The sequence below is a fragment of the Zonotrichia leucophrys genome, chromosome 1A (assembly GCF_028769735.1).
Source record: "Zonotrichia leucophrys gambelii isolate GWCS_2022_RI chromosome 1A, RI_Zleu_2.0, whole genome shotgun sequence".
Classification (NCBI taxonomy): Eukaryota; Metazoa; Chordata; class Aves; order Passeriformes; family Passerellidae; genus Zonotrichia; species Zonotrichia leucophrys.
This window is the reverse complement of record NC_088170.1, coordinates 50,324,732-50,351,833: the sequence shown is the minus strand read 5'-3', so window position 1 is coordinate 50,351,833 and position 27,102 is coordinate 50,324,732. Positions and strand designations below refer to the sequence as shown.

Below are 27,102 nucleotides of genomic sequence, written 5' to 3'. Positions count from 1 at the left end.
TGCAAATACAATTGAGAAAATGAAACAAGGGAAGAAAATTCCATTTATCTTCTTCTGTTTCACTGCATGCTTTGAACTCATGAGTCTTCTGTGCCAAAATTGTGGCAAGGGGCTCAGAGGGGAGGAAGAAGGAGTGTGTCTCAAAGTGTGCTGGGAATCCACCGCCTCACCATGGCAGTGCAGCTCACTGTGATGCTTTTAGCTCTTTTTCCCTCTTGAGCACAACCATCAGGGCTCACTGGGAAGTAAGCTAAGGCTTTCATCCTTCCACATGAAAGATATTTACCACTTTTCTAATCCAACTAGCAGTGAGTACTGCTTCAGAAAGTCAATTTCTGCTGATGGTGAACTGATCAGAAAGGAAGAGGTAAAATGTCCTTCTTCCCTACCTGAGTTCTCCTGATGCTGCCATTATGCTACTCTAAAATATCCTTATAGTTCATTGTGTTCAGCACTGGTGTTGAATTTCAAAGCTAAGATTGAAAGGAAGGATAGGTTCAAGTCCACACCAATAACAGGCCCTGAAGAGAAGATGAGCAAAAAAACAAAAGAAATTAAACACCATAACCCTCATGTGAGTAACAAGTTTCTCACTGTTTGAGGAATGAGCTTTAAACATACAGGACTCATTGTAGTGGCCATGGGCACAGATGTGTATGGATGCCAAAGTCCTTTTGTGGAAACCTCTGAAACAAAAGTTGAGATGTCACTCCATGATGTACTTGAAAAGTATTCTCCTGGAAATATGCCTTGTTTCTGATACTGAGCAGGGAAGCTCTTCTATGTAGGGGGATACAATATAATAAAATAAAGGTAGTATAGAAAGTAATCTTACCCCTTAAGGAGTTGCAGCTGAGCCAATTATTAGAGATTGGGAGCAGGCCTGATTTTAACAGGCCACAACTATAGCCAATAAGGAGAGTGTTATAAAAGAGTGGATTGGTTTGCCAAGGGGAGCTGAAGTCAGTTAGTTACTGTGAGGACAAGGCAGAGCTAGAGGAGCTGCCTACAAGAAACATCAGGGAGGTGTGAAACTCTAGCAATGTGGCACCCCTGCTATATAATGACAATAGAACTCTTGCACTCTAATGACAGCCCTTCTACATTTGATAATGAACCCAGACTGAGTATGCAGCTTTTGTTTCCTTGGCAGTTTTACAGAGATGGGTCTGAGAACTGCAGGTGGGCTGCGTCCCTCCCATGTGCCAGCCTGATCATCATGACCCAGCTGGTGTGCAGGTTGCATCTGACTGCATTCTGTAGGCCCATGGGGACTGAGTTGTCTGCCAGCATTATAAGACAGTTTGATGATGAAGAGGTCAGACTTCTATAACCAAAAATGGCAGCAAGAAAAGAAAAAATTACATGTGAGAGATGCTATAACTATTTTAAGACCGCCTGTGGAACAAAGATAAGGCCTCCTTGAACAGGAGTCACTGAGAAATTTCCAAGCAGTTGGAGGGGAAGATAATTTAGCTTGTGAAATGCAGATTTCTGTTCTACCATTAACTCTGAGAATAACTGTGTGTATGCTGTGAATGGAAAGGGGAGTCTTAAACAAGTTTTTGTCTTTGCACAGGCTTCTGGCAGTAGACAATAACTACTGAGGCAGCCAGCACCCCAAAACCCCCTCTTGTTGCGAGTTCTTAATAATGGCGAATTAGCTCTAATACAAAATGAATTATTCATTTGATACACAAATTTAACAGAAATAAGATTTTAACAGATGACTTACTGCACAGGACAAACAAACACTGCTAGTAGATAAACAATACAGCACGATTGAGGTACTTGTATTACAGCTAGCAAAGAAGTTGTACAGATTAGGATTCTGTGTATCTTACCATCCATTTGCTGATGGGAGCTAGAGATGATCCTTCCTCTCAGTTTTCAGAAAAGTATCCAGCGACATGCATCCACATTTTGTGGGCAAAGCCCTGCACATTTCCAGGGAGTGTGTGGGAGGGTTCTGTCTCTGATAATTTGTGTAGCTTTTTATATGGTAAAGCAGTGACTTTCAGTCAATGATATTTAAATTTTCTTTCTGTCTACATCTGCTCTCCAGACCAAGCTATTTATTCTCACTGGGGGTCCCAGAGATAACCCCCTGTCACGTTATCTCATCCATATAAAACAGCTGAATGTGTTGGTAGTGAAGGGAAGCGAGGAGGAACATCCTGCTGCAGTGCATCACTGCAGAATCACATTGATCACTATGGATGTCTTCAGGCTTAGCATTGTTTTATGGCTCTTGATCTGAATATGCAGAGTAATTTCTCCTGACTCAAGTATGAAGACTTGCAGGAGCTGTAGACTTCACAGTAATTATTTCTTTAAACCTGAATTTGTCTACTGAAAGGAAAGGCGCGTCTGTCTTTTCCTAAAGCAACGCAAGAGGCAAATGCTGCTTCTAAAATGTTCATGTTTAATCATAACAAAGTTGAATAAGTTATCCTAAAGGACTGAAAAAATGGGTAGGTAAATAGCATGCGGTACAGGGACTAGAATAACTGAACTAGTCAAGGAATGAGACTATGAGACTTTTTTTTAGAAGTAGGTAGTAAGCCCTGTGTGTGTCTGTGAACCCAGACCTCATTCTTTGGAAAAATAATAGTGAATACTGGTGGCAGGGGAGTTTGCAAAGCACGAGCAGGCATGGACTGAAAGCTGTGTGCAGTGCAAACAGTAATAAGATGACCTTTTTATTACTGTTTGTTTAGAGAGGGAGGGAAAGCCTTTTTTACTGAAAGCTCTTAAAAGTACTGAGGTTAACAATGTAGAAAATGTTCCTTATTGTAGTCGGCAAATTTAATTTTTGGTGATGGTCTTAATTTGCTTGTTAGCCTAAGTTAGAAGAGATGTTAATGAATGTTAAGGTCATGCTGTTGAACTGTCAGAAAAGGTTATGGTAAAACAGCAGTGTGAACATGTTAGCAGCTTTTGTTAAAGCCTGTTCCCTTTCCACTAAACTGACTTTGACACAGGAGTTGGTGATTTGCAAAGGAGATCTATTTTCCCTGTCAAAGTATTGTTACAGCTAGTGTAATGGCAGTCTCTGAGTTGGAGTTTGTTACCTTCACAGCACCAAAGACCCTTGATACTCGTGCTAAAGCAGACCTGCTACATCATTGTCTCATTGTTCTCTGCATAGAGCAGGGTAGCAGAAAGATCTCCGGTACCAGCTGTGTGTTCAGGTTCATTGCTTTGTTTGAGGAAATGCCCAGGAGTCCGGTGTCCAGAATTCTTTTGATGGCTACCAGTGCAGATACTGAATAATATTTATTAGACTGTTTGAACTAATGGAAGCATTTAGCTCAGTCTTTGTTGATTCTTTAAAACATTTATTTGTTTGCCTTAAATTTTGCAAATCTGTGATCATGAAACAGTTGCTGTTCTGATTGAAATCAACTGGAGACATAAGCCTGCTGCAGTTCAGAGATTCAGAATGAGTACAAAATTGCTAACCTAAATAACTATGGTAAGGGGCGAGAGTGTGTGTGTGTGCAGAGGTGGGTTGGATTTTTGGGGGGGTTTCTCTTTACTTTGTTCATTAACTGAGAAAGCTTTGTGGTGAAGGTAGGTGCAGTGGGTCTGGAATATACAGAAGCTTAAAATGGTAGTTAGAAAAAGTCACAAAATTACACTTCTAAAGGTGATTTCTGTAAAATGTGCTTGGTTCTTGTAATTCACATGTTGCTGTGTGATGAGATCCAGCTGGTACCCGTCAGCCTGATCATGGGTCAGACAAATGTCCTAAGCATGGCCCATTAGTGAAATAAAATTCAATCCTGAAAAACTACTACAAAGAAGGCTGTTTACATTTAAAATTCAGCACACATTTAGCTAATTAATAGAGCTTCAGCAAGGGACTCATCACATTACAGCCTTCAGAAATTTGTTTAATCTGGACTAGAGCAGCATATCAGGCTACATTTTGTAGAAATGCAAAGGTTCAGGTGCTCACATTTGGATTGACAGGTCTGCTTAAATTAGAAATCCCCTCAGTTTGTTCCATCTGTGCCCAATTTCAACATGTCCAGTCCAAGCCCAAGAACCAGCTTTCTGCCTTAAATTGAAGTTGGTTGAAATTTGTTTGGAGTTCCTGAAAAGTAAGGAGACATGGTATTTTAAAAAGCAGGATTTAAAAAAGGTCTTTCCAGTGATTATCTGTTCAGATGAAAGGTGAGTAATAGACCAAAACTTGGTGGGAATTCTATGTGCGTAAAATATCCTGAGCTGGAAGGGACCCACAAGGATCATCCAGTCCAACTCCTGCCCTGCACAGCACCATTCCCAGGGGTCACACCATGTGCTGAGAGCATTGTTTAAACACTTCCTGAATTCTGTCAGGCTGGTGCTGTGACCGCTGCACTGGGGAGCCTGTTCAGTGCCCAAACACCCTGTGGGTGAAGAACCTTTTTCTAACATCCAACCTGAACCTCCCTGACAGAGCTTCAGGCCACTCCCTTGGGTTCTGTCACTAGTCACTACAGAGAAGAAATCAGTGCCTGCCCCTCCTCTTCCCCTCATGAAGAAGTTAAAACTGCAGTGAGGTCTCCCCTCATTTTCCTCTTCTTCAGGCTGAACAGAAGTAACCTCAGCTGTTTCTCATAGAGTGTCCTCTCAAGGCCCTTCACCATCTTCATTGCTGTCCTTTGGATGCTCTCCAATAGCTAATATCTTTCTAATACCACCAAAAAGTGCACACTGTTATTTAGAGTTCTAGCATATAAGTCTGTAGTTAAAAAATAAACTGTTGGTGCTGCCTTGCTTTCTGTGGGGGCTGGGCTTGATAATCAAATTCATCATCTGCAATCCAGACCCAGTGAACTTGGATGGCAACCAGTGAGAGGTTGCCATAAGCAGAGCTGAATGTTTGTTTTTCAAATTTGCATAACTAATTGACAGCTTATTAGGAAAGCTGAAAGCTAAAGGCAGGAAAATAAATTGGTTACAGCAGAGGAAAATTATTGTTACAGCATTTCGGTACTGGGGACACTTAAGCCACATTAAAAAATTATCTTTCGGGGGGCAGATGGAGCAGTCTGTCAGGAGGCCTCAGAAATAAGTTTAAGCTGAGCTTGTTGATATTGTCACTTGTTTGATTCCATGGCTGTGCTTCTGCTGCACACTGCCTGACTGCTACAGCCATGGCCACAGCAACAATAAATCTTGTTCTTTGTTCTGGTTTTCTTCTCTGGGAGCCCCAGCTGTCCTGTTTCTGCATCTCCATGCCATGCTGGATGGCTGCACTGTTCACCTGCATGGGGCCTGACGGGCAGGAGTGCTGACCATGTGGGTGCTGCTGGCTGGGCTGTGAGCTCTAGAGCTGGTCTGAGACTGCACCATGGGCAGGGCACCCACCGCTGCTTCCCAGGGCTCCTCTGTCTGCCAGCTGCATCCTGAGCCACACTCTGGGAGAGGAACTTTGATGATTCAGTGTGGACTGTATTGCACCCACTGGCAAACAGGATAACCAAGTGTAGAGAGGGAAAGGATGTATTCAGCCTCAAAAAAAACATGTAAAAAGCAAATATCCTTGCCTGCCAAAACATCTGCCTCAAATACCCTAAAATAAAAAAGTGTTAATTATGTTAAAATAGTTCTAATCATATATGTCTTGTGGTCATAATGAAAGCAACAGTCTTAAAGATAAGAAATACAGAAAAATTGGCTTCAGAGGTAGAAGAGAAGAAATCATGCTGTCTGCTGATTTATGTTTCAGAGTGGGAGAAACTTGTTTCTTAATTTCTGTTGTAAGGATGGGAAAGTTAAGGAAAAATTATTTTTAGGTAGCTTTGACTGGAGATTTCATGTAGCTGGTTGTAAAATACCATCAGATCTTTTTAGGGCTTTTTGCAATGATTTTTCATATAGGACTTCTAAGGAATATCTTTTGGGTCATGTAAAAATAGGACTTAAAGAGTAGAATTTCCATGGCAGCATTCTGGAGCTCATCCTGCCTCTTTAGCTGGCCCTGTGCCTTGTGCTGGGAGCATTTCAGTATGTTCTTGAGGAAAATGTTGTGAGGAGGAGGAGGTTTGTTAAGAACTAGCTAAAGTTTAGACAGCCAGAGGGCTGTATGAAAAAGATGGGCATTATCTAAGCTAGAAATGGACTGGGCTGATGGAAATTGGAAAAAGATTGTACCAGATTTTTAAAAACCAACTATAGGAGAAAGCAGTAACTTCAAAATAATGCGTTGTTTGTAAAATGAAATCATAACATCCTATCTTAGACAAAATAGGAGAAAAGTCTGTAAAAAGCCCAAATAAATAGGAAAAAGCAATTTAAAGAAATGTCAGTTAAGCAGAGCCCATATATTAAAAGCAGAAAATAGTTTCCAATAATCCAAGTGAGTAGTTGTACAAATGGCTCTCATTTGAAGGGGGCAGATATCTTCAGGTGCAGCAGATTTTCAGATGTCAGGAACAACTGTGATCTGTAGAGAGCAAGTGATAACTCTGCAGAAGGAAGACTACTCACGAAAGAAAAGAAGCCCATAATTATTCTGCATGGATCACAGAGCAGTCAGGTTTGGAAGGGACCACTGGAGATCATCTAGTAAAAACCTCCTGCCAAGGTAGAGCCCCTTATAGCAGGTGACAGAGAATCCTGTACAGTGGATTTTGGATGTCTCCAGACAGGGAGACTCCATGACCTTCCTGAGCAGCCTGTTCCAGTGCTCTGCTATCTATGGTGTGAAGTCTTGTGTTGAGGTGGAACTTGTGTTTTAGTTTATGGCCTTTGCTCTTCGTGTCACTGGGCACTGGTGAAAAGACTAAACAAGCCCTGCTCCCACAAGTCTTTCCTCACAAGAGAGATGCTCCAGTCCCCAGATCACCTTTGTGGCCTCTGCAGGACCCACTCTGGTGGTTCCTTGTCTTCCCTGTGCTGAGGAGCCCAGAGCTGGAGCCAGCCCTGCAGGTGTGGCCTCACTGGGGCTGAGTAGAGGGGCAGGATCACCACCTTCAGCCTGCTGGCCACACTCTTCCCAATGCACTCCAGGATACCAAACTGTAATGATTTGTAATGACTTCAATTGCTGTCTATTGCTACATTTGTTCCATCTCCAGAAAAGGATGTAGCAGAAATAAAAGAACCATAGAAAAGAACATCATATGTGTGCATGTATGTTTGTATATTTATGTGCATATATTTTTTACTTATTTGTAAACCAGAGTGCAGATTATAAAGACTCTTTAGCAAGGCTGCTGGACTAAATGCAACTACTCTCAAAGTTTCTGAAGCACAGAAAAATTGCTAAAGTTCCTGAAGCTTAAGAAACTGTAAAGATTCACTGGGTGGGAGGGGGAAAATGGATGTGGAAAATTAGGAGCAGTTTAATAAGAGTTGATTGCCTACAAACTGTAGTTGCAAATGTGTTGGATAAAAGAAACCATATCCACAAAGAAAGAGAGCCTGCAATTAAACAGAGTGTAAAACATCTGTAATTGGAAGCAATCAGTATAACAGAGAATATATTCAATGTAGGAGATGGATATGAGAATATTCATAGGGGGTAGTGAAGAAAAGAAATTCTGTAGTTACCAAGACAAAGATGCATGCTCTCTGCCTCTGATTCAGCACTTCTTGTAGTTCATTAAAGAAAAAAAAGAGTTATATACATTAAAATGGCAAGGGTGTTACTCAGCATCTTTTCTAACTTATACCTACCACTTCTATTAAACTAGCTTCAGTCTGGCAAAAGGAGACACAATTTTAGCTATGTCTTGTTATCACAAGGAAAAAATACTATCCCAGTAACTAATATGATAGTCATTACCTCTTTAGGTAGACCTTCATATGAGATGGTTGCTTGGAATCTTTAAGATCAGGATAGCTACAGCCTTGATATATTAGTTAAATATAAGCTAAATTTCCCTTATCAGACTTCACATATGGTAACCTTGCTTAGAAGGTTAAATATTTGTTTTCTAAAGATGTAAACAAGGTCATGTTAGGCTTGTGAGCAGTTTCTGACTTTAGGAACTACAATAGAAATAGCTTCTCCAGATCTTTTATCTATTTTTCTGTCTACTCTGTTGGCATTTTATCTTCTTTGAGGCTTCTCTCCAGTGATTTGTTCAAGCTCGTGTTTATGTATTTTAAATTAATTTGTTGCTGGTTAAAACAGATTACCATGCCTTAGAGGAGGAACTAAGAATAAAGACTGCTTCCTCCCAGGTAAATGTTGTAATTAACATTAATCCTGTGTGCCAACTTCCTATGTCTCAGTTGTATTAGGAAGATTGAGAAGGCTCCTGGACTGAGGAAAGTCAGTCTCCTTATTGATGGAGAATTTGTTCTTTAGAGAACAGGAGATGTAGTTTTCATTCTCCCAACCTCTATCACCTCTCACTGTGAAGGAAGTGGCTTCTTGCCCATGTCTCAGTTAAATTATTTGACCATTTCCCTCCAGGACTTTGAGGCAACTTAGGTCAGCCAGCTTGATGCTTGACAGTGGAGCTGTGAAAAAAAATAGGATCTTTAGATACCATCTCTTTTGTCTGTGTTTAGACATCTGTGAACCCTGTAATGTTGTACCAAACCTTCTGGCACAATGCTTTTAGCATGTGGAGGCACCTAGGCCTGGAATTTCCGCTCCATGGTAAATTCCTACCAGCAGAGCTGCAGGGTTCTTCTGAGGTCTGTCCCTGAGTTTTCCCAGCTCCTTGCATTATAAAGGGCTTCTGATGTCTGTATGCCACTACTACCTAAATAATTGATGCTTTAAATAAATGGAAAGAGTGAAATGGTTTTTAGGATGTGTATGTAAATGCTTTCAAATACAGTGGTTTGAGAATTCCTTTAAGTAGACTGTAGTGAAAACTGTGGTGGGAGGATTTCTTTCCCCCCATCTCACTGTCCCCACTGCATAACCAAGCTGTGAGCCAGGTTTGTAAACTCATAGAGAGATAGAGCAGGTTGTTTCAGTTATCCATTTTTTGTTAATTTTCAGCTGGATCAGATCCTTGATTTATATGACTGAGTCATGGAATTGAGATAATCAGCAGATTTGAGTCCGGTGCCAGATAGCCTCTGAACACTTGAGAAATTTGGGCAGGAGGTGTTGGCTGCCTTTGGGTGGCTGCCAGTCTCTGATTGTCATAAGCATTTTTGCTCAAGACTACTTCTTTTTCCTAGCATTTTAATAATTTGCAGGGGGAATTGAATGATGATGATATTATTGACCTTGTTAGATGTCATTATTTAGGTGACAGCTGGTATTAATGCACGCAGAAAAATTCAAATTTCATCAACGAAAGAATTGTAATGGTAATATGAAAAATAGTTTGACAATGCTTCTTCACCTTTTTTCCAGCATTCTGTAGAAGATTAAAACTTGTACACAGATAGCAATTTTCTTTTTTGATATAAGTTTATGACCCCCTCCAAGCCTTCTCTATTCTTTTTCACTTTTAGATATAGATAATCGCGATTCTGTTGTGACACATGAAGAAGCTTTAATAGTATTTTCTTCATATAGTGTGTGGTTCATAATTGTTACATAAAAACACAAAGTGAAGTGCACCCAATTAAACACCTGCAGGAATAAAATAGAATAAATCAGGAGAGAAGCCACCTCTGTGTGGTTGGGGTACACATCTGTGGTACATTTCTTTTCTAGTCCTATTTTGCACAAATTAGAAAATGTAACTTTTTTCTGGCACTGTCCCCAGAGTTCTCAACTAGATAAAATGAGAAAAACTGAACTATTGTCTTCTGATCCCAACTGAAATATCAGAAGATGTTACCTAAAAAGATGAGGAAGTCAATAATAGTTCCAGTGGGTTTTAGATGTATAACATTGATCTCTATGACTGTGTTGGAGTCAGAAGTTCATGTTGTTTATATAGCATTTGTATAAAGTCTCTGTGGTATTATGGATTGTTTTGAAGCTGTCTCCAATCCTTCAGGTTTAAATAAAGCTACAGAATAAGTCCAGCCTGAGGTTCACTCTAGTACTAAAGCAAACCAACCAATAACCACTAAATGAAATGAAGCATAATATCTAGAAAGTGCAAGCAAATTAGGGTTCCTAAGTTACTTCTGGGCTGGAGCCATGCCATATATATGTATGGCACCACCTTTTTTCCCTCACATTTTGACTTCCTTACCCATTAACTCAGTGGGCATAAGGTAGAAAAATGGGTGCTGTTCATAAACAGTGTTTCTGATTAAGAAAACAGTGCAGGGGGGGTTCTTTTGATGAAGAAAACAGTGTGTCCAGTTTAACACCTTTGCTCAGTTTAGTGTTAGTTCTGAGTATGTCTGGGTAGCCATGAGAAAGGGGCCTGGGTCATGTTTCACTGGCTGCTGCACATGGAGTCAGGGGAGACCTTGGATGAGTGGAAGATCAATCTTCTTGGATATCTCCTAGAAATATTCCAGCAGGGAGCATTCCCAGTCTTACAGGCTATAGAGAAGAAAATTAAGGGTTAAAAAGGTATCATCGTGCTTTTAATTAAGTACTGAGAAATATTGCTAGCTAGCATGAACCTTTATTTGAAATAAAGCTAAAATCTGGTTAAATTTCAGTGTAAATCTGTTTCTGTTGCTGGTATTGAGACATAACTGCCTTTTCTGAAGTTTTAACTTAGGCTTTTTCAAATCTAGAAGTGGCTGCTTAACTTGGCGTTTTTTCATTCTTGATGTCACTCATTCTTTGCATCCCAAAAGATCAAAGCTTGTGCATGACAGTGAAGTTTTCCTGCCTTTTGACAATGTGTTTATCAACCTGCCTCTATGATGATTCCACTGCCAGTTTCTTACTTGATGACATTGAATCTCTAATTGCGTCCGTATTGCACGGCTGAAGCTGAACTTTGCTGTGTGCCTGGGAGCTCCAGAGTTTTTGGTATAATTTAATGCAGGCAGATTTCAAATGCAGCCTGCCAAAACATATAACAACTTGAGATGTTGAGCTTGTCTCTGTCAGCACGTGAAGCAGTGCCTGCCAAAACCATGGGATTTGCTGGGCGTGAACGAGGGCAGCTGCAGGTGATGCCAAGGCAGCATTCTGGTGTTTGCTGTAGCTTCCGTACCTCTCGTAGGTGTGAGCATCTTCCTGGCTGTGGCTGCTCCAGAGCACGTGCTCGGGGATGTGGCAGAGCTGCTGCACAGCTTTGCTCCACTGCGCCAAGCTTTGTGGTTCAAATCTGACAGCCTTCTAAAAATCCTTTTCTCCTTGACTTGAAAGTAGAGTTCACTTTTTTGGTCTTGTTGGGCAGATGCGTACTGACTTTGTGGCTGCAGCACATATTAGACTGACGTTCCAATAGTGCATTTCTTGTTAGAGTTTTTTTCCTTTTCCTAATCTTTGCCCCTTACATGTTCAAATTCTTTTGCCTGTTTCATGTTTTATGGGCTAAATTCTTAGTGTGAGGGTGAAATAATCTGAATTTCACTGATTAGAGCCATGAATTCTGAAATGACACCTCAATACAAACTCTAAGTACACGCTTACTGCCTCTATTGTAACAGATTTTTTTTCAGTACTTAAATAGTGATCATGATAAATATGCAAATTCTACAGTAAATTAACCTGTCAGTAATAATAAGTATGTTGAAAGGTGCAATCATTTGTAGAAGTGGCCATGATAAGGAGGTTGTTTCTGGCTGTCATAAAATTTATGATTAAAATAAAAACCTTTAGGGATTATTCTGGGCTCTTCGGACCATCAAATTAGAAAATCTGTGTTAGAAGATGACAGAAGGCTCTTGGTATGAGTAATATGTTTCAGAAGTTGGCAGATGAATAGTGCAAATGTTTCCAAATAGCCTGATGCAAAATTGAGTTACTTTTTTATAAAAACTACTTAGATCAGTATAAGTCTGCTGCTTAGATAAGTGGGAAATATGTTTTGAGAATAGTCTAAAAGAAGCTGTAATAAAAATTAAAAATCTTATGCATTAGTGGAATTATGGCTAGAGATTGAGTGGAATGACAGTACAAAGACTAAATTTAGAAGAATTTACAATTAGACTTTGGCTTTGCAGTGTTCAGGTTTTGGCCCTATGGGTGGCAAGAGATGTGTGGTCTTCTCTCTGGGCATTAAAAGTGCATTATGATGTTGACTAATAGGCTAGTCACAATAACCAAATAACTTAGGCTTTATCTTGGTGTAAGTAGAGCTGGTTTTCCAGCAGGAGGGTAATGTTTGCTTGCTTATTACATGACTTGCAAACCATTTGCATTTCTTGCCAAAGCTCTTGACTGGCTTAGCTTGAAAGCATTTTAGAATGTAGATGCTACTGTCATTTAAGAGACAAAGCATAAAAATAAGCATACTTTCTTGTACATTTCTGGTTTATTGAAACTGGAGCCTATAATTGGAGAAAAGAGAAAGAAGTGAAGTCCTTGTGGGGTGAATTTGAAACAGACTGGGCACACACTGGAGACGGAGAACTTTTCAACATCATGGTGGTGTTGTTTTTTTAATATCTTTTACCATCTTGAGTTCTCCACACTGTACTGGTTGCTGGGAGCTTTGAAGCAAAAAAGTTCAGGACTTTGGGGGGTTTTTCTGGGAGAGGTCCTCAATTGTAAGAGCTCTGTGAAGAATTTTTTTCCTGCTTCTATGTGTAACTGTGCAACAAAACTCTGTAGGATCTTGAATTTCAGTGGGTAGATAACTTGAGTTTGTCCCTTGGTACATAAGCGTAGTTACCTCTAGGCAAGATTGATTGTAATAATTGCAGACTGCTCCATTAATTGCAAATGAAGTATCATAGATTGTTCTGCTATTGTCAGCACCTCCCTTGGAAGCCCAGGAGAGAAATGAATGTTTGTGGAAATGCTGAGGCAGGAGGATAAAGGCATGAGGACAATGTCTTCCCCATCATCCCAGGCTGGGTGCAAATTTTCTTACCTCATCTTACCATTCCTTTGGACTTCAGGCATAACCTGAGCAGTATGGAGGTCAGGAGGAGCAGGAACTTGACAGGTTCCTGTTAGAGGTAGAGGCAATAACTTGCTGGTGTGGCTGTAGAGAAGAACTTACTTTTTGTGTCTTAAGTTAAATTTAAAACACAAAATAAAGTTAAATCTTTGCCATAGAAAACTACTAGCAAGGCAAAATAGTTGATGATTGTGTAAAATTATTTATAAATAAATAAAGAAGAAATCAAAGGTGATTTCTGAAGTGAGATGATATCTTGAATGGTGATCTTTAAAATGGTCTAGAGAATGTTGAATTATAGTGAATAATATTTTCTAAAACTTAAGTACACTAAAGAGAGAGTAAACTATGACTAAGAAACCTCAAAGTTACCATTAAAGCTATTTGGACCTTGACATATAATTGGAATGCATAAAAATAGTCCAACTTGTAAAAGTTTGCATTCTGCATGCTAAAATCTAGAGGGATTAAACAGCAGACCAACTGTTCATTAATCTTCCCATTGAAGCATTGCTTTCTGAAGTGCAGCCAGCTGGGTGATTATTAAATCTAAGGAAGGATTTAAGATTTAGAATGCATTTTGAAGCTCTTTTTGTGTATTATAACTTTCCTGCCGACACTATGAATTGATCACCCTTGTGAAAAATTAATCAAGGAAAATGTATTCTTGTTTTTTGACACACAAAGATTACACTTAATAAAGATGAAGAGAGAGAATGTATTTATGATAAAGGCTGTTTTTTTAAGAAAATTGTATTGGAATGAAAATATTTGTACGACTACAGTTAGCAGCTAACTGTGACATGCCATGGCTTAGTGTCTGCCAGCCCAAATATCCTTTATAACTTTCTGAAATAGAAATGCATTCTAATGAGTGATGAGATGGTGTTGAGAAATGTCCACACAAGTAATAATGCATTCTAAGTGCAAAGACATAAAAAAAAATTCCCCAAGCATTCCCATTTTCATGATGCATTGTTTCTGCCTGCATTTGCACTTACATTCCATTGTTCTGATCTTCCTCTTAGAACAGAAAGACTTTGGAGTACAGATTGTCCTTTGGGAGAAGCAAGGAAGCAGTTTTTGTAACATCAGATACATTCTCATCACAAAGCTTGTATTATCTATCACATCAGCCTGCAGTTAAACTCAACTGTGTTGTTCCATCCTGTTTCTCCCCAAATGATTCAAAGTCTTCTTCTGTTGTGACTGTCCAGAAGTTCTGGAAGGCGCTCACACCACTTGCTTTGGGATGTTTTGTAGAAGTCTGGACAGTGATTCTTTGCAAGCTTCTCTGTCCTCATTGTGGCAAGAGAGCTTCCTCTAGGAGGGCTTCAAAGCAGAGCCTGCATGAGGAGCTCTGGGCTGTCCTCTGTAGCAGTGTGCCCTTGCCCAGCATTCGGAAGGGTTCCTAAAATGGGTGAATTGCACAGGCAAACATGGGCAGTAGAACAGTTTGTACTCCTTTCATCTTCTAGATTACATCTCTTTATATACTTGACTCCAGTCAGGCAGTTCCAGATACCTGTGGCAGTTGCCACCTTCTTTTCTCCTCTTCAGCCTTGGTTCTTACTTCCCATATTTTAGTAATGATGGAATTATTTTTTAAGCAGTTGTAGTAAACTATCCTAGCAGCTGTTGGGTCGTGCAGGAGGTGAAAGGTGCAAGCAGCCTTTTCTATTTGGTTTTGGGATGCAAAGTACACAGCTGTGAATTCTTTCTCATAGATCTTTTGCTCTGCCACTTCATCTAATTCTCAAGAATACTGTTAAAACTAGGTCACCCTTCATGGGGTACAGAAGAAGTTTTTCCTTAGATGGAAAGTGGCTGCATTTTCCCATGTGTCTATTACTCCTTAATCCTGGGGATCACTATAGGAGAAAGGAGCCATATTGGTAGATAGGACATCATCAGGAAGCCTTTAGAGGGTCTGCCCTTGTCCTTGTTTTCCAGTGAGTACCCAAGTTTTGCAGTATTTGCAGTGTCAGTTCTTTTCCAATTTCCTTAGGCCACAGAGTGAAGTCTGTGCTTTAAACTTTCTCTCCACCCAACAGTGCCCTTCCTACTCCACTGAAAATATAAGCCACTAAAACGAATTAGTACAGGGAAAGAAAGTGGCAGGTTGTTTGCTTAAGTTGTCAGTTTGCTGGCACTTCTTCAGTTGCTAAAGCAGAAAAAAAATAATGTTATGAGACAACATTTCAGGTGGCTTCAGCCCAATTTCTATTTGCTCATGTCCTTTCTGAGCATTCAGCTGCAGAATATATAAACTGGAAGTGAAACAGTGGCACTGATCAGTAAAAATACGTGTTCTGAAACAGTGTCCTCATTTTGCATGAAAGTATTTGGGGTGGTGGTGGGTGATGGGGACTGAAAGGATCTCAGCAGACCTGGCCTGACTATAGAGTCCTTGGCATTATAGTCAAAAATAGAGATATAGTAGTATGCTCATTTGAACTAAAAGCTGTTAATCTATACTCAGGTGAAAATGGTTGATGCAGAAACATATTAATGGTGATAGGGAAGTGAAATAGCCAATTCTTTTCATCTCTGACAAAATGAACCCAGTGCAATACCAATGATGAAAACTGTCACTTACATAACTTCCACTTTCAGTCAAGTGGAATAAAAACTAGAACCACAAGTGACTGCGGAAGAAAATTTAGAGAAGTGAAGGACTATTTTCTCTTCTTTATTGTACTTGCCCATTTACTTCAATTTTTCTCACAGTTAATGGAAGAAATCGGATTTTATATTTAGAAACATTGTATCCTGAGAGGTAGGACTGTCATAAGAGTTAAGGTGCTGGGGCTTCTTGTGTTTTTTACAGCACTCAGTAAACACCAAAAAGTCAGAGAATTGGGGAGTTCCTTAGCAAGCCAAATGAAAATATGAGTTACTGATTTTAAGCAGGTGTGTGTTTTTCTCAGGTTTGCACATACCAGAGGTAGTTTTGTATAAACTAGTCATCATCTGTTGATTTTGGAATAGATAAGTATGCTAAGTAAATGTTTTTTTCCTAATCCTTTTTAGCAAGACTATGTTTGCTACTCATTATTTCTGTGTAAATATGTTTTCTGTTTGATGTCTTATTTTTTCAAGTTTCTTCTTTTTGCCTTTTTTTTTTTTTTTTTAGCTTTTTTATCCTTTGTCTTCTTCCCTTATAGTCAGGGTTGGACACCTTCCTTATGGAATTTGCTGGAAAATAGAGACCAATTGTGAGGTGAGAGTAAGCCTTTTTACAGTGGCATCACCAAGGCATGCTGTGTTACACATTCAATTTAACAGCCTGTTTCAGTTTTAAGCTATCTAAAATGGAGCCTTTGAAATCCTCATAACCTGGAACTTTGCAGTGGTCACCAAAGGGAGGAGCTGTGGTCAGGGAGAATCAGCCCACTGGAGAGCAAGCTGTAGCTCTCTTACAGCATGCTTCAGCCTGAGCAGTGGGGCTTGGGAAAAGGGGATCTGCTGTTAAAGGCAAGATCACAGTGCCTGTTCCGAGTGGAGGCTGAGCAGAAGTGACCCACAGCCGTGCTCACATAGGCAGCAGCGTGTATACTGTGTCTCACTACGGTGCAAGAACTATTGCTGCTGTTATCAGCTGTGAAAGGAGGATAAATATGCTTGTTTCAAAAGGGTAGCTGGTTAACTTTGATAAATTAACCCAGGAGAAAACGCTGCTTCTGGGTGAAACAGTTTTGTGGATTTTTTATGGTGATTGTCACTCTACCTCTGTTTGTTCTTATGCCCAAGGCACGAGCATTGCAGCACATGACTGTGAAATGTGTTGCCAACAGGAACAGCAGTTTGGGCAGACATTGGCAATTGCTTGTGCATTTAGAAAAAGCTGGAAAAGAAAAAAAATCCCAGTGCACAGTGCTGTGTAGTTTGCTTACAAGCATGTACCCCTGGAGCTGTAGCAGACATTTTAATTTTCAAGAGTTTGAGTTTTGGTGGGTTTTTTTACAGATAGCTGGTTGCTAAGCTAAGGTAAGTGCTCAGTGTGCAGCTGTTGTGCCCAAAAGAGATGAAGAAAGCAAAGTACATCACCTGAAAATTTCAGCTTGTGATGGTTTCTGAACCATTAATCTTAATAAGAAGAAAGGTGCTCAGGAAGGGTAGTAGGTATATTAAAAAAAAAAAAAAAAAAGGAAAATTTGGAATGATATGCCTCTTTGGATGATGATGGTTTACTACTTTAAATTTTCCTTCCTTTTTTACCTTAATGTAATGTGCTACTTTAAAGAGGTTTTGAAAAAAAACAGAAACCCATGACCTCAGTGTAAGCCAAAACGATTTTTTTTTTTTTCAGATTTCTCACCCCCTCAAAATTAAGGAAAACTGTACAATGTACTTCTAAGAGAAGTAACTTTCATTAACAAAATAATAATGAAAATTCTGAAGTAATTAGAGTTTATAGGTGTGATTTCTTAAAATATTTTGCTTTTACCTGAAGGTGAGGACTCTGTTCTGATGACTTACATAGATTTAAAAATAGGATCCTTTAACTCTGATCATTTCATTGTAAAAAAATCAAAATAGTGCCTGGAGGGTATTTCTAGGGTATGAAAGAGAACAGGGGAGGAATAAGACTTGCAAGCAATGTCTAATTTATTTTTTTTCTAAAAATGTGAAAAGTGCTTCTGATTTCAAAATACTAAGCAAATCTCATTAACTACCTCAATTTCCACTCATGTTCAGCAGCCAAGAGTTATTAGAAGTAGCTATTAACATGCTACATTGATAACTACTAATGTCTTCTTTGATATAAATGCTATTTCAGTAGCCAGTGCAGAAATTTTACTCAAGGAGCATAAAAATAATTATATTACTCTTGGATGTATGATGCTACTACATTAACTATTTATTTTTGACCCGAAATGATCTTCTTGTTCTAATTTGCTTAGTTGAACTAATCTAAACATCAACTTAATAATTTTTGGTGTGAAGAAAATAATTTTTTCTTTCTTTCAAGACTGTTGTAAGTGCAGTGAGAATATCATATCTTCTGCAGCTCCAAGCTATAGCAGCAGACAGTGCTGGACATTATATATGTTAATTGCTACTAGGAATAAACCTTTATTCTTAAAATGTAATAGCTGTGGAAAGCTGTTCCCCAAATTGTCAGAAGTTTTTGTGCCTTCATCAAACAAGCCCCAGCCCTTGATGTGTTGCATTGTGTGGTTTCAGTCTAGAGTGGAACTACTGAGCAGTGTGAGAGCTGGTCCCATAGAACATTGCTCACATTAATGACTGAAATTGGAATAATTTTTATTCCTGTGGAACAGGATAGACTTTAGGTTGGTGAGATCTCTCAGCAGTGACTCTGAGGAGCTGCTGCAGTGGCTGCATTGGGGCTATTTAATATTACACAGTAAATGTCTTATGCTTTGTTTTGCCTCAAATAACGCTTCTAACACAACATGATGATGCATGTCACATCCAGTTTTTTATTTAAAAACTTGTTTCAATTCCTTTTACTTTGCAGAACAAGAATTATTGTCTTTTGGAGAAATTTTAGCGCTCAATTTAGCCCTGAAAATTGCTGTCTTTTTCCAAAAAATTATTCTGTAAGTCATAAACTCAAGATGGTAATTGTGCAAAGCACAGCAGGAGCTTGAGTACAAAACACATCAGCAAAGTATATCAGAAACCTAAAAAGCTTTCATAGACTTGAATATTCCTTGGACTTCCATCAAAGTCCTTTTTGCCCTTGTTCAGTCTTTATCAAAGAGGTACTTCTGTTCATTTTTTTTTTTTTTATTGAAAATTTCTGATATTACATAGTTGCCATTAATCTTAATATAGTTCCAGCTTTGCTTCTGGTAAGCTTAAAGGAGAAAATTCCTTTAAAACAAGAACACATTCATAAGAACAAAATGTATCTCTCTGTAGCTGAGTATCTGTGTCTGGGTGATAGCATACTTCTGAAAAAATATCTCCAAAGAGAAATATCTTTAGGCCTTACATGACAGTCCTTTTTCTAAGTTATATGGAAAGGTTCTGTTTTAATAGTAGCATGTTTTAAGGATGCCCCAAATATCAGTTTCAGTATATTGCCCTGAATAAACACACTGGAGATCTAGGTAGTTACCTCTCTGGATCATCAGTCATTGTGCTGCTGCAGGAGGGCAGTGCTTGGCCCTTGTGCAGCAGGACCCTTACAATTGCCTCTGGTGGAGTCTTTGGAAGAAGGAGACCATTAAAGAATGTGTTTGTATTGCTGGTGCTGGCCCACTGGCCACACTGTAGTTCTTGCAGCTCCTTAGCAAGCTTCTGGAGGCCAACAGAGTCCTGAATAGTCCTAGTTAGAAGGGCATCATGTACTTTCACGGGTTAAAAAAAATAATGTGCAGCATCAGTTGGAACAGTTGATGCGACGACTTTTGAATGCTCAAATGTAGGTAATGAAGCATTTCCTATGGTCTGCATCAGTGCAGAGATTCCTGTTACAATTGTTTTATGCCTAATTCAGAATGGCATATAAGTAATAGAAGGAGGAAGGTATCAGAACTCCGGGATAACCTATTATTTTGAGACCCTGGGTGCAGTGGCTGTGTTTTTTATTCCACCTTGTCACGAATGCGTGATTTAGATTTCTTAAAGAAGCCTTGTGAAAGGTGTTAGCAAAAGCATTTTGAATATGGTGTTGTGAAAGTGTGATTTAACAAGGTTCAATGTCAACGTTCACATTACTCTGCAGCAGAGTTGTTTGAACAGTGATTCAAAACTACAAAGGCATAAGTAAAGCTACCAGGGCACAAGTCAAAGTTGTCATACTAAAAGGTTACGCGTAATATCACTTGCTTACCACGGATCTGCTATTGTAAAGGGTCTCAGCCTTGAGAGGCTCAAGGGAAGATCACAGCCAGGCTGTATAGCTGGGAGAGCTCAAAGAAAACTCACTTCATCTGTCATAGACAGGGAACACAGTTCCATGTATAGGATATATATGTTGGCTTTTAGTGAAATTACATGCAATGGGAGAGGTATTTGTGAGATTTTTTGTACCCACCGCCTTCTTTGTTCCTTGATAAATGGGTCTTGGAAAAGCCACCTGCTGTTCATGCGTGAGTCGCCTGATCAGTGTTCCAAGGTCACCAGTGCTCACTTGTGGGTTTTCCGAGAACACATGGGAGCTAGCAGAGTTCTTGGCCAAGCTATGGCCCCGGCCATGGCCTCCACTGGAGCCTGTACCAAGCTGCTGGTGGTTTGGTTGTGTGGCTGAGTGCACCCATCACACACCCCTAACTGTGCTGGAGTCTGCATGGAGCCCAAGGGTTTGCATCCAGAATTTAGCAAAAGTGCAAAAAGCTGTTATGCAGCCTGAAAGAAGTATTGGAAGAAAGGTAATAAGCTGATTCAGGTGGTGTTTAGTGTGTCTTGCAGTTTGCTGTCCCAGAGATGTAGTGTGCAATTTGGGCTTTCACAGTATCTTTCATGAATGATGATGCATTGAGCCCTGACTGTTAAGACGTAGGACATGTCTAAAGGGAAAAGGTGATCTCCTCAAAGCCACAGGAACAGAAGTGACCATCAAAAATGAAGAGAAATCTCTAATGGCTCTTGTGGAGGATGGCAAATGAAGCTCCAAGTGGTGCGTTGCTTAAAGAGGAGGAGAATGTTGGTGCTTTTGCACTACTAGAAGGTGTACAGAGGCCTGATGAGCAAGAAGTTTTCAGAGGTTGAGAAATCACTCCTGTGACCCACCTATCCTACTACATTTGCTTGAATTTTCTTTTTTCCTTAGCTTAAAAGTAGAGAATAAGATAATCATGTTTGTGTTGCCTAATTGTATAATTAGTCAAATTTGGTATGATGTCTAATAAATAGAAAAGTTATTTAAGGAGTATGTTCTAGAAGTGAAAAACAGTTATTTTCATAATATTTCTAACATTTTCTTAAGTTGTAGACACTGCTAAATAATGATTTTTCATCTTTAAACAAAAATAAACTTTAAAGATAATTAGTGCTAAAGACTGTTTTGAATTAAGGTTTTTTTACTGGCATTTGCATTAGATGAAATTGCATATGTGTAATGATTGGAAAAAAGTGGATTTAAACAGTGCTTTGGTAGATTACAATTGTTATTGGGGTTTTTTGAATACATGTTATCTCACCTTTGAATGAGTTGAACTTTATCCATCAGAAACTGAAGGTGTGGTTCAGTCCAGAAGTACTTAGGAGGACACTAAATAACACGAATTGAAAAGTTCCTCAAACTGGATATATATGGCCCATTGGAACCTGTATTTGAATGATCTGTTTTCTCCAGAATGCATTTTAATTGTTAATAGAGCATTCCTTTTTAGTGTTTGATACTTTGTTAGCAGCGGGTAACATGGACAGTTGATGCTGATTTGTGGATTCAATAAACTAGTAATGATACTAGACATTCAACTATTGACTGTCAACAGTATCAATCCAGGATGTCTTTGAGGAAGTCTGAAAAATGTTTGTAGTAACAAGAAATGCTTCATTAAAAAGTTTTACTCTTTCAGATTATTTCTGAATAATGTCTGGATTTCCAAAAGATGGTGGCTGATCTGCCAAATCTAGTTCCATGCAGAATTAAATTTTTGTTCCCACAGTAACTTTTTCTGATGTTTTATATTTTGCACTCAAACCTCTTAATGTTTTCATCTCCAGTTCCCCCCTAGTGTTGACAGACTTGAGATAACCTTTTACATTGTAAGCTTTTGAATAATTATTTAATTAGAACTAAGTCTAATGATCAGTTGAAATACAGGAATGAAGGCAGTACAAACCAGAGATTTAGTGAATGTACTTAATTAGCATTTTGCTTTAAAGATAAATATCAATAAAAATATTTTCCCTCATGGGTATGACTGTGCTGCTCATATAATCTTTGAAAGCTCTGAAACCAAGCAGATGAATCTCAGAAGTCTAACTGAAGCAAATAATTTTACATTCAACATGAATGCACCATATGTCTTTCAGGAACAGGATTAATGAGACACTTAATAGCTTTTTAATGCTATCTTAGTGTTTTAAATTTGTGACACATTTGGTACAATCCTAATAGAATTTCTATTCTCTTATGGTTTTCTGTTGCAAATAAATCCTTGACTATGAAATAGTTTTACTAAAATGTTATTATTGCTTTTTAATTACCTTAAATGCAAGTACTTCATTTTAGAGATGATGTTACTTTTTTTTCCCCCTCAGGAAAAAAATGGTAAATTTCCACTCAAATAGGAGTAATACTGCAAGAACTTTAGGTCCAGTGGATTCCTTTGCAGAGCAAACCATGTTTTTCATACCCTGTCACTCACACCTTGAGTTTATATCTTGAGTAATTTCCTTCTGTATCCATTGTATCTTGAGAAATAATTACCTTAGAATACTTTTTGAAAATTTAATAAAAATACAGTTTGTGACCCAAAACACATCAGAAGGGAATATTTTAGAGTCAAGGGCACATGCATATTGTTCTTTCTTTTTGCACATACCTGTTGCTTTGTCCAACGTGTGCATGCCATTATTTTGTGATTGTTATGTGCACCAAGTGTTGCAGTAGTGCTTCCTTTCCATGGTTAAATGGTTAAAACAATGGAATGGGTCTTTCATGGAAAAAATTCTCTTGGAAAATCAACTTAAGAATCACTAATAAGTTTTGAATTAGTATGGCTTATAAATCAAGGAAACTGCTTGCAGCTTTACAGCCCTTTCATTCAGGATTAATCCTGTCGAATAACAACACAGACGGAAAGTAATGCAAGGTGAATGATATGCTGATGTTTTCACAGTGTGTATTTTGCAGGTTTGGAGTTGGGGTTTTTTGGTTTTGGAAGTATTTTTTGGTTTTTGGGGGGGTTTGAGGGTTTTTTCTGGTGGTTTTTGGTGGGGTGGATTTTTCGTGGGTTTTTTTGTTTGGTTTCGTTTGGTTTTTTTGATTTGTTTTCACAAGACTGGTCCAGTTATAATAGCAATACATCAGTTTGTGTAATCTTGCATGAATATGAGATTTTGGGTGGGAAGTGTCTATAAATATTCTTAATTTCTCACTGTCTTCTGCATCTGCTTTCTCTTGTTGGTAGGCAGGCTAATGTGATGGGAGATTAAATATTTTGATGAACAGTACAAAGCAGCTGAAATAAGTTTGAAGTAATTTTTTTTACCAGTGAAGCTGTTAGAGGAATGAATAATTTGTAATTACAGACTGTTAAAAGAAGGCAAGACTTAATATCCTTGTACCTATTTGTGTGAATAAGTTTTATTGCTGAATGGAATTTCTGACTATTAGTTGTTTTGAAATGAGATTCAATATTTGTGTAGCCTTTTGAGGAAATTAATGTAAGCAGTAATTGACAGTAACTACATCAGGTCCCATTATGGGTAAGAATTTAACCTTACATGCTCATGTTTACATGAAAGAAAATGTATTGTAGTACAGATAGAGCATAACGTGATTAGCATATATTGGTGATGGAGTTTTTTTTAAAATAATCTCTTTGGGCAAGTACTTTTGGGTTTAATCTGCAGCATTCCTGTGCAATATTGATTAGGATATCTGTTGAAAAATACATTTTATAAGTAACAGCATTTTAAAATATGCTGCAAGAGAATGTGTATTGACACATTTTAGAATTAATTTTCCTTTATCTGTTTGCATCTGTGTACTCCTCTGCTCAGCTTTTCAGCTCCTCTCTTACTCCCCTTTTCTGTATTTTGAAAGTGAAGCTCAGTAGATTGATTTAGGTTGGTTGTTAGGTACACCATCTTCTAACATGACCTGGAGTCAGAGCTCTGCTGTGCTATCATTTTCATTCACAAAATCATACATGATTTCATAGCCCTTGGTGACTGTAATGACTGTCTGAAAATGCATGCTTAATTCCCAGTTCATACATCTGACTGGAGAGAGCAGACAGGCAGAAAGGTGATGGTTCTGTTTCAACTTTGTGGTTTCTCATGTGTTCCTTGCATTTCAGCTGTGCTTGGGATGTTGGTGTGGCACCCAAGCAGCTGAACCATGCAGAGTGGGGGGCCTTGATTCATCTCCCTCTCCTGCAGAATCCAGGTGGTTCTCCCTGGGTTATCCTTCCAGTGGCATGATGTAGTTTAATCCCTGCCCAAGGCACAAGTCCATGGTTTACACAGGTGATTGTGCTGCATTGTCAGCTTTTTGTTCGTTGCATCTTGTAGAGAAACAGTTTCATGAGACTTGGTACTATAAATGAGCTACGTGCAGGCCACATACAGTGTCTGGGAAGGTTGATCTTGCCAAGGCCCTTCTAAAAGAGATGAAAACAACTGTTCTTGAACACTGAAAAGTTTTTACAGAATGTGGGGCTGATTTAATTGGTTTGTTGTTTTAATTTGATTTGTCGTATCTTAGAGGATGAGTAGGTGGGAGGGGCATTTTTATGTTGGTCATTGCTGATTTTACATGGAGAATCCCATACTGTATTTCCAGTATTGTATCTTCGGCAGTAGAAAGAGCTGTCTGTCTTTGAGTCTATCTTCTCAATTGTTAATATTGATTGTGATGTTTCTTTAGTTTTTGGGGGTATTTTGGTTGGTGGTGGTTTTTTTTCCTTTTTTCTTCCTGGATTTCTGTCTCATTGTGGGTAAATTTTAAATTAGCTGCTGTTAATCCAAGGTTCATCTAGTCTAGCTATTCTAAATTTATGCATAAATACTTGTAAAAAAACCCACAACAAACATAAAAAACTGTACAACTCTCTCATATAAAGCCATCTTGTGTAGGAGCAAAGTACTGTCTTGTATTCCGTTACACAGGGATTGTTTTGTATTTGTGTCCGTGCCTAACTGGTTTTGTTTCTTTTTTTTTCCTCTCTTCTTTTACTTTAAAAGGTTTTTCTCAAGAGTGACCGAGTTGCAAGAATGGTCCACAGTGGAGGATGTTCTGCAAGTGACTTTAGAGATGTTTTTAAGAAAAACATAGAGAAGAGAGTCCGAAGTTTGCCGGAAATCGATGGATTAAGCAAAGAGACAGTGTTGAGCTCTTGGCTGGCCAAATACGATGCCATATACAGGGGAGAAGAGGACTTGTGCAAACAGCCAAATAGAATGGCCTTAAGTGCTGTATCAGAGCTGATTCTGAGCAAGGAACAGCTTTATGAAATGTTTCAACAGATTCTAGGGATCAAAAAATTGGAACACCAGTTGATTTATAATGCCTGCCAAGTAAGTATTGGTGTCATTTGCTTTTGTTGTGTCCAGAATATCTCCCCTCTGCCAGCTGGTCCAGTGTTTCCTCTCTGTGTGTGGAATCATTCAATTATAGGTACAGTCCAAGGAGATGAGAATGCTCAGCAAGGAATCTTTGCATGATCTGTTTGCTGCTGAGCACTGGGATAAAGGGTGTTCAGAGAATGTGGTGCTTATGCTACAGGGGTCTCCTTTTACAGTGTCACAGCTCACATGATTTGAGTGATTCTGAGGAATGTGCCATGGTCTGTCCATCTGCATATCCTCTGATAAATTGGATATGCATGCACATACATTTCTAAGCCTGTGTGTGTTAATCTTTAAAAGAAATTTGCTGCCATAAATAGATGACAGGTGATTCAGGCTCCTGTTGGACATCCAGTGTCTAGAGGGTTTGCGTGTTAGAGCTAAATGTGCTTCTATTCAAGCATCCTCTACAAAGCTAATTTTCACATTTCTGCATTGTTGTTTTGTTGGATAATGATTTTTCTTGTAAATTACCGAGGCCAAGACAGTCCATTCAACAGTCATATTTAGATTTATGTGTATAATCTCTACCTAATCAGTAATATATTTGGTATGTAAAAGTATTTTATTAACCAGTGATCATAGTGATGGAAGTGTAAATTAACATTTACTTAAGGAGGAAAAACCTGAAGAAAAAGAAGGTATTTTTGCTAGTCTCACAACCAAACAGCATAGATGAAGCATTTAAACTGAGATCAGACAGCTTCTCACACTGTCTATGAAATATTCAACCAGATTACAGCTAAAATGTTTTTCATATATTATGCTGAAGGCGGGTTTGTAGTTATAGACCATCTTAATATAGGAACAAATTATATGTGTTAGTGTAGCATAAAATCATGTATCTGTTCTATGATCGAAACATCTGCAGTATGTAACACTTCTGCTGCCTCAAATTATGAGCAGTGTTTTGAATTAAAAGAAATAGAAAGTATTCCTTCTTTTTTTTTCCTATTGGTCCCTTCTTTTTTGCATTTGCCTCTAAATTTTCAGGTAAATCACTAAACCTCTGGGATATGTGAGTTGGTAATAAAATGAAGAAGCATTGAAATCTAGGGGAATAATTCTGCTTAATTTTGGGAGGGTTTTATATACAATAGAATGTAGAGGCATGGGAGGCAGTTTGGATAAGTCCTCCAGAGGTCATTCAGTCCATCTTCCTGCTCAGAGCAGGGTGAGCCATGAGGACAGACTGGGTTACTGAGGGCTTTACCAGGCAGGTCTTAAAGCTTCGAAGAATGGAAATGGATTGTGCAAACCTTATGGGCAACCTTTTCCATCATCTGAAAATGTGAAAAAAAACCACTATTTTTGGCCAAGTAGATAACTTGTTACTTATCATAGAAACTCAGTATGGATTCCTCTCTCCTCTAAAGTCTGGTGATTGCTGAGTCTTGCTTTTTACATTACGGTGGGTGATCAAAATCTGCTGTTAGTCTGCACTGGGCTAGAGGAACACAAAAAAGTGTGACCTGCACAACTTTGAACAATTAAACAAGAAAATTGTTCCCTTAGTCTAGTAGTGGTTTTGATGATACATCCACTAGGTTATTGTATCTGTGTACTTGAAGGCCTCTTTGTTTTGGTTCATATGTGTATATAATGTGATGGACCAAAACTGTTTGGCAAATATCAATAATTTTCTGTATAATTATTGGTCCATAACCCATAGAGAGACTGAAACATCCCAGTGGCTAATTTCTGTCTTCTAACATGGTAGAATTGTGAGCATGGAATGGTTGTCTTTTCTGAGTTTTTTACTTGTAAATTAAAGAAAATAATTTGTTGTGGGTAAGAAGGGAGAAAGATTGACCACCCTGACATGTGCAAAGATGACTCAATGGGATTAAGAGAAGGCATTTCTCTTGCTCTTCCTGCTTTTAAGGTCTGAAATCTGTAAAGTCTCCCGTGCAGGTCTCTGAAGTACACAGTGTTTACCCTGGATTTGTGTGAGTATTGGAGGATGGGAAGC

The 27,102-nt window shown here is 38.8% G+C and overlaps 1 protein-coding gene across 8 annotated transcripts in view; it reads left to right on the top strand.

Moving 5' to 3' along the window:
• The window catches only part of CADPS2 (calcium dependent secretion activator 2), a 284,215-nt gene that overhangs the window by 68,379 nt on the left and 188,734 nt on the right, over positions 1–27,102 (top strand). For all 8 annotated transcript variants that reach the window (XM_064702731.1, XM_064702734.1, XM_064702728.1 and 5 more), the window contains exon 3: positions 24,747–25,079. In XM_064702731.1, the coding sequence (XP_064558801.1) occupies positions 24,747–25,079 (333 nt within the window). The remainder of the gene's footprint in view (positions 1–24,746; positions 25,080–27,102) is intronic.